At 38.1% G+C, this 8,567-nt stretch overlaps 1 protein-coding gene across 1 annotated transcript; it reads left to right on the top strand.

Annotated features, from left to right (window-relative positions):
• Window positions 1–1,209: 1,209 nt before the first annotated feature.
• LOC116255126 (protein trichome birefringence-like 34) lies at window positions 1,210–8,246 on the top strand. Its single transcript, XM_031630885.2, has 5 exons — window positions 1,210–1,784; window positions 2,608–2,779; window positions 5,996–6,195; window positions 6,480–6,638; window positions 7,638–8,246. Exons 1-5 carry the CDS (start codon window positions 1,414–1,416, stop codon window positions 7,996–7,998), a joined length of 1,263 nt encoding a protein of 420 aa, XP_031486745.1. The 5' UTR covers window positions 1,210–1,413; the 3' UTR covers window positions 7,999–8,246.
• The last annotated feature ends 321 nt before the right edge of the window (window positions 8,247–8,567 follow it).

The raw sequence follows: 8,567 nt of genomic DNA, 5'->3' as shown, positions 1-8,567 counted from the left end.
CTGTACCGTTTAAGAAACGACTCGCCCACTTACGATACGGATAGATGCTGCACTAACTGCTACTTGATAGGGCAGACCATACTTGTGCTTATATGCATCTAGCAATAATTGATCGATGTACAGTCCATGATAAATAGGCTTTAGATATGATTTGGTTCATATCATTGTCACAAATATCTTTTACGTGTTTTAAATGGTGAGATTCTTCTTGAGTATAATATGGAAAAACTGAAAATCTTATAAAGATCTCGACAAGTTTAAGAAGAAATTCTAAAAATGAAATGTAAAAAAACAAGATACGGAAAATACCAAAAAATGCAATTTTCACATTCTCTTTGTTGCGTTCTTTTTACTGTCAAAAAAGCGAGTTTTTTTCCAAAAGACAGGTTTTCTATGAGGATGATTTGATGTGCACTGACCATAGACAAATCTGAAAATATTTGAATAGGATTTTACTACTGGCTGTGGTAATCAGATTAGCTTTGGAAATACAATCTTTAAAGCCTGACAACTGGGTCCACGAACACGGTATCACAATCTGGTTAAAGCTTTCCTGTAGCTGAGATATTGCACTTGCTTCTAAAAGCAGCGTTTGAAGGTGATAAAAACAGTAAGTCACATGTTGTAAAATCCAGAAGCAGCACCCATAGAATTTGTCCAAAAAATGTTATTCTGGAACTCGCTACAGTCCAAAAATGTTATTCTGGAAACCAATTAAGTTTCAGTTCAAAAATAATTTGTCCTTGGAAGTTGATGGGTGTCAAAAGAACTGCTCAAATTTTCTGCTATAAGTCTTAAGTATATAAATGTTTAACATTAATGATCAGATGAAACCCGCTTTATCTGCAACCAAACATTTACTTGTGCATGGTAGAGTAGGCAAACAAAAAGGGTAATAGTTTTGTTTCTTCTATGTTCTTTAGCCAACTGTTGTAACTTTTTGGTGAACCTAACCCAGGTTAAATTATGTCTCTGTAGAGAAAGAAAGCGAGAGAGAGAGAGAGAGAATGATGACCATATATTTTTTTACCAATGAACCTATCAATAAACATGGTTTTCATGCTTGTTTTTTAATTGAAGCATGCTATTCTTCATCATTTCCACGCCAGAGAAAATTGACATAGCCCAGTTTCTTGAAAAATATCCATCCTTTGGTTGGACTAGGAAATTTGAACAACCTTCACCAAATTCCTGAAGAGGCCCCCCTCTTTTTCAAAATATGCCAGCAGCATCATATTCCCTGCGCTCCAATTGTTAAAGGCATCCTTTGAAGTGCTGGATCGTCATCAATTTAGTATTAAGTAATTGGAGGCTTCGACTGCAAAATCTTTGTTCAGTTTGGTTTGTTAGGTGTTGTCTCTTGCTTATAGGAATATGCCCTCTGGCATGAAGAGAAGGTGAAGGCAACCAGTGATGGTGATGGGGAAGAGGCTGGCAATGAAGTCGCCGTTGCTAGGCATCAACAAGCTATGGGCAGCAAGGAAAGGTCTCAATTCTCTGCTGCTCTTCCTCATCGCAGCCTCCGCTCTTGCCATAGTTGCCGCCATCTGCAGGCAGGGAGCGGCTGTTACTGAAAGTTCATTGTCCAGAGAAGGATCCTTTGGAGCACGCCGGAAATGTGAGCCGTCCTCCGGCAGATGGGTCTTTGACAATCAATCCTATCCTCTGTATCCTGAAAGAAGGTGCTCTTTCATGTCCGATCAGTTGGCCTGTGAGAAGTTTGGGAGGAAGGACCTGAGGTACCAAAATTGGAGGTGGCAGCCCCATGACTGCAGCCTTCCCAGGTAGAAGATACACAATCCCTTCGGCTGTTCTCTTTTCCATATTCCCTGCATCTTAGATTAATTCTTGGTGTAGACTACCATAATCTTTATATAAAACAGTCAGAGAGACTATTACAGACATAAGCATAAATTTTAGGTTGTTTTGCTTTCGGTCTTCACTCAATCGAATATGTATTTGGCTCATTACTGCAATTCCTCTATGTTGCTTCCCCTTCACAGTAATTTGAAGCAGTATGCAAGTCTCACGATGGATCGCCTATATAGAGAACGTGATTTTGGGGGCAAGTGGCTAGGTCTCTCAGCTCAACTGTAATTTTTCCGGCATAAACTGGAAAAAAAGACACACCCAAGTCCAACTTCTTGAAGAAATTCAGTCTTCACTCATGCATCACTCAAGACAACCCATGATCAAAACACAAACCTGAGTCCCGTAGATGGTCAGTCTAGCGAACTGGTAAAAGACCGGTTGTCATTGGAGCTTACTCTGCTCGGGTGCAAACAGTGGATGCGCTGTACTACCATTGTCGGGTGCCTTCCTTCCTACTTAGGTTTCAAAGCAGTCTCAAACTCGGGAAACAAGGGAAAAGGGGGCCTCTCAACCAATAGCCAAAACTTAAATATGAAATAGTGGAATCTGCAGGTCCAATCATTAACATTGTAAAGGAGGATTAATGAGTACGTCATCATAGCAGTAGGTTGAAGGTATAATATTTTATGACCGAAGCATGTGCAATAAATTATTCAACAGTTTTGAGTTGGGGATGAGATTTGGCTGAGCTGTTTAATCTGGCGTTGGTTGCATTGGTGCATGTGGGGAGATCAGGTTCAATGGCACAAGGATGATGGAGAGGATCAAGGGGAAGAGGCTGGCGTTCGTTGGGGACTCATTAAATAGGGGACAGTGGATATCAATGCTGTGTCTCTTGGAGACTTCGGCAGGCCTTGCTAAGAGCCCTATGATCTTCAGCGGCTCTCTCACGACTGTCAGATTCAAGGTAAGTCTTATCCCCCTTTTTCCTTGCACGTCTAAATACCCTGCAGCATAATAGAGCGTACACTTTGATAAAGTTCTGTTCGATGGAGACACCTAAATAGTTCCTGCGGTAGCGCCCCCTCTACAGCTAAGAATGTCAATGAATGGGATTTGAATCAGATGCACTCATTTTTTTACTTCAAATACGGATGAAGAAAAGTCTATACCATATCAGCATCCAAATTCACAGCCCAAATTAGATCCAAATTCCAGTTTTAAATTCACAAGCGAATCAGAAATCTGACTTTTAAATTAAATCCAAATTGTATTATTATGTGGTAAGGACGGACTTTCAAAATTGATCGATATGAGATGTAGGATATTTATTTAAAACTAAATCCGTAAATCCAAATTCCATCAGATATTTATTTAAAAATAAAATCTAGCTACGAGATGTAATTTCTTAGATCCAAATCCAATTCAACTTCTTAATTGGATGTTAATCAAATCCAATTGAATTTTCTTAATTGGATTTCTTAATACATATCCAATATTCGACTTGTTAATCACATCAATATGGGTAGTTGTATTATTGTAGGGGAAAGGACTAGGAGGGGTGTTTAATATGAATAGTGGGTCTCTTTTCTTCTAATGTCTATAAAAATCGCAATTTTTAAACGTATGTTAAAAGCGGATATCTATTATATTTGGCAAAAAAAGTTCCTGTTCTCTATCTACAACTGATTACTGATCTCATCTGAACTTTTTTTGTTAAAGACAACTATTTGAGTCTGGCTTACCTAATCATTGACATTCGTAGCTAACTGCTATTTGGAAACCGTTTTTTTTATTAGATCTGATTTAATAGATCCCGACCCATCGTCATCCGTAGCTAGTTTTCATGAACTGTTAAAGAAAAAAGTAGAGACGAACTTGGAAAATGTTTTAAAAGTGGAAATGTGTCGAACCTGTGCCAGGATGGCTAGGGGAAGAAAAAGCTCTTTAATTTCACATAAAACTGGGAGCATCTGGTAACCTCGAATTTGAAACCCACAGATTTGATATGACATGTTTTTTTATATGACATGTTTTTGCTGATGTGGCAAAAGCTCCATGGTAAATTAGTCCATGGTTCAAACTAAGGATTTTAAGTCACACTTAAAATTTTTATTTTATTTGTTTGCATTGAGAAAAGGTTGGATTTAAGATTAAAGGAGGGAATGTCTGATTTTAAATCCACAGTTTTCAAATGACTAAGATTTCAAGTTGTAGGCTATCAAACGCCCCCCTCTATGTGCTGGGAAAGACTTATCCACTGCAAACGAAGGAACTAGACATTTTTTCGAAGTAATTGCGTAGCTATAAAGGCTTGAAGTTGCTCCAAAACTTAGGTTATGGAGAAGTCTAAATCAAGTAGTCTAGCGATTTAGCAAGACTCACCAACTTGAGAACTTGTTCGGTTACTACTACTCTTGTATTGATTTTGTTGTTGGAATTTCAATATAAGTTTAACTGGGAATGAAGTGACACAAGGGATTCTTCACTGTCATCCCCAACAACCAGCAGCTTGTATTTCAGTCAAAGATTAGATAAAAGATGCCAGATAATAAAGTTGACAATGACTGTATTATTCCAAGTATATGTATATATATATATATATATATATATATATATATATATATATATATATGAGCACTGTCGGTGTTAAACTTGCATCTAGGCCTTATTTGGAAGCGATGCAGTAGGATCCATTTTATCAACTTGTCAACATCTCTCTTTGGCCCTCTGCCACTATGGCACAGCGGCCTATATACAGGTTTTCTTTTTAAGTTTTTTATTTCTTATGTTAAAATCAATTTCAAGTATTTTTAAAATTCGTAAGGTCGAAAAGTAGGGTGATTCATGTTGAAACATAATGATACGTATCGCTGACACTACTCACATATATTTAGTGTTGCAGTTTGAGTCGTCCTGCAATTGGTTCTAAAGACAGCTGGCTTAGTTTTACGAATCTTGGTAGTTAGATCGAACAAAAATGAGTCTGCGGATTATTTATATATCGATCTTTTTGATCGAGCATCGTATATATATATATATGTGTGTGTGTGTGTGTGTGTGTGTGAGAGAGAGAGAGAGAGAGAGAGAGATTTGAATTGTCAAAATGTCAAACTTGGTTAGAGTGACATGCTGGGAACAGGTTGAGCGGTAGACTGCAAATTAATTAGGTTGAGAATCCCAGCAAGGCAGTTAGGTGGGGTTTTGCGAAGAACCTACCCCTATGAGGTGGATGTTTGAATAATTGCTTTCTGAGACTTTTAAGAACAGTTCAGAATAAATCAAAAGAAACAAATAAAACTTGCTCTCGGTATTGAAATGCAGCAGAAGTTGTTGTCTCAGCAAACAGTTTTTGAGAAATACCCCCTGCACTTACTGTTGGACCAAAGAAAAAACAAACAGTAGTATGTATGGTTTCACTGTGAAAACGTGTCATAGGATGAGAACCAAATTAAATTGCGGGTTAGTCATCTTTCATAATAATTGTATGGCCCCCAAACCGGCTTTTAAAAAAATTATATACTAATGCTTTCTTTGTTTGTTCTTTTTGGAAAATTCAAGGGAGGCCAAAGCCCCCCCGGTTTTACTCCTGACTCGGCTCAGTGGATGTTAAACTAAATGATGCAGGACTTGGGAACTTTTACTGAACTTGATGAACTTTTATATTTAGGATTATCTTTTAAATTAAGGACATATATTTTTTATTTTATTAATTATCTTCATAAGGAATATTATCATTGGAAAGATTTATCTTGCTTTGTTACAATTTGGCTCATGTACATAGATGAGGTCGGATTTTAGTAGGGAGCCCAAATTTGGACCAATACTGATGCCTCTTAAGTTTCTAGAAATTTAATGCTTTCCTCTAATTTCCCTTTAGTTTCGTGTTTTCCCAGCTTATTTCCCGGTATAGAGTATAGTGTGTAGAACTGCGTTGCAAAATCTAGTGTAGATTCGCATAACTAAAGAAACTGGGTCTCCCACGCAATGAGCGGGCAGTGTTTTCATACAAAAACAGGCAGTGAAAAGGAAAACCGTTTTGACTTTTGTATTGTGCTTGTTGTCGAACGCACTGTTGTGGAGAAAGCATTTGAATCGGTAATCTTCCTAAGACAATAAAAGCAGGAAGAACATTCAAAGGGAATATAATTAATTGGTATTCTACATGCATTTCTACATGCAGGAATATAATGCATCAGTTGAATTCCACTGGTCTCCTCTCTTGGTTGAGTCCAACTCGGACGATCCAATAAACCATCGATTACCAGAAAGAATTGTGCGCCTTGAATCGATAGAGAAACATGCACAGCACTGGACGAATGCTGACATCCTGATCTTCAATTCCTACCTGTGGTGGAGAAGAGATCCCAAAATGAAGGTCATGTAAGTTCAAGCCACTGCACATATTAGTTCTCTTTCATAGCAGCAACTGATCATTATTCTCCAATAATGATATATAACCAAACTCTTGATACAAATTGTATCTTGGATCTTATCATCACAAAATGGAGAAAAGTTTGCAAGATAAGATTGCTCTGAGGAAGCCTTTCAATGATTGCCTTTTGTATTTTGCTAGGAAGAAAAATTGTTTATCTGCTTCTTATTTGTGTTTCTGTTTTTATGTTTGGTATTTCTGTGATCTAAGATGGGTTCTTGCTTTATGTCAGATGGGGTTCCTTTGAGAGCGAGGAGAAGGAATATGAAGAAATAGCAATGCTCACCAGCTTCAAGATGGCACTTAAGACATGGGCAGCATGGTTGCACTTACATGTAGACCCCGTCAAGACACAAGTCTTCTTTGTGACCTTGTCCCCCACACACCAATCGTAAGCTTCATTCTTCATCTGCTATGTCCTTGTATTGAAGCACCATTGGTCCATTTTAAGATGAGACAGGACGGGCTGTCAGAGGCCGAAGCGGGACAACCAGAGGAAAAACCACCCCCGCTAGCTAACATGGATAGAAATTCATTCCCGGATAGCATATTATAATATAAAATATTAATAATATTGTGGGCTCATCACTCCTCCAACTTCTGCCTCAGATTGGCTTCTTTGCATTTTGCAGCTCAACTGGTTGGGAATTGATCTTTGGTTCTAGATTCCCACTTGGATCGTAATATCTTTTAGGATTTTCTTAGGCAGCAAGCTTAAATTTGAATAGGATTAATGAGGGAAACTCTCTCTTCTGAAACTAATTAGACCCACATTGGTCTCTATTTATGTAGGAGCAAGGAGGCCAAGGAACAAACCCGTTAATAGATCCTGTGCAACATCATTTGCATAGAAGCTGTGCAGTTACACTATAGAGAATCAATTTTCAGATTTCTTTAAAAAGTTAACAGAAACAGATAGGGTTTGTATGGTGAAAAGAAGGCCTAGAAATCCCATTTATATGGGCTTATTTAATTTGGATGTGAAGATAGGATTTTGTACAGATCAAAAGTTTGAGGCTCTAAAACTTCTTGAAATTACCTAGCTTACAAAATCTTTGCATAGAAACCAGGGGCGGAACCAGGATTTTCTTCAGGGGAACAAACTGTCAAACAAATTTATTCGGGTAGGACCAAACTAAATCAGAATACAAAAAATACATTAGACAACTAAAAATTTCAAATTTTTAATGTAATTTTTTTTTTTTAGTTAGCTAGGGTGGGGCCAGGCATAGGCGAACCCCCCCTCCCTCTGCCCCTGATAGAAACACACACACTAGAGCGTTCTGAGTGGCTTTTAAGTGTAATTGCTTTTTTTTTTTGTACAATTTCATTGAATTAGCACCAAGGAGAGCAAATTTATTGAGTCATGCTAAAAAATCTAATGAAACAGGTCCAGAGAGTGGGACTTGGACAGTGAAGGAAACTGTTATAACCAGACCGATCCCATCAACAAAGAAGGGTACTGGGGTCGGGGCTCAGACAGGGCGATGATGAGAGCCGTGCAGGAGGCTGTAGACCAACTCAAAGAGAGCAAACCTGAGCTAAGCATTGCCATTATCGACATCACCCAGCTCTCAGAGTACAGGAAGGACGGCCACCCTTCCATCTACCGGAAGCAATGGGAGCCATTGACGCCGCAGCAGCTCCTTACCCCAACCTCCTTTGCCGATTGCATCCATTGGTGCCTTCCAGGCGTGCCTGATGTTTGGAACGAGCTTCTCTATGCAGCCCTCTTCCCATCTCCTCTATAACCATACACCATATTTGCTTCTAACCCACTCATGAAGGCTTGAGTGGTGTCTTCTCTTTTTTTTTTTTCATCTCTTTATTATCTTGGTTCATTTCTTCACTATTTGTAAGTATCTTTTTTACCGATCTTTAATTTTGTTTGTATTTTTTACTAGAAAAGAATATTTCAATAATACAACATTTCTTTTTTAGTGTACGGACAGATCAATAATAAAATTTGCATAGAGTTTATGGAAATGATACCCCTTTAGGAGATTGCTCTCTTTTCTCTTTCTTCATTGACAAGTTCAAAGGTTTCTTATATTGTTAGGCTTTTCCTCTGACAAAAAATTCAAAATGCATCTGATCTGTGGAAAACAAGGGCTTCTCGAGTTTGTGAATTCTATTACGACCTCAAAAAAGTCAGTTTCTTTTTCGTGCTTTTGTTAGGTTTGAGGCAACTATCCTAAAATTCTTCATTGAATTGTGCATTGGAAAAGTGCATTTTATATCTACTTACGTCTTTGTTTGCATAATTTTGTCCCCACACTAACCAAAACATACTCAAGGGTGTCATCAGTTCATATTGACA

This window comes from Nymphaea colorata, chromosome 5, assembly GCF_008831285.2.
Source record: "Nymphaea colorata isolate Beijing-Zhang1983 chromosome 5, ASM883128v2, whole genome shotgun sequence".
NCBI lineage: Eukaryota > Viridiplantae > Streptophyta > Magnoliopsida > Nymphaeales > Nymphaeaceae > Nymphaea > Nymphaea colorata.
Note: the sequence above shows the minus strand (reverse complement) of the source record. Positions and strands in the feature narration are given on the sequence as shown.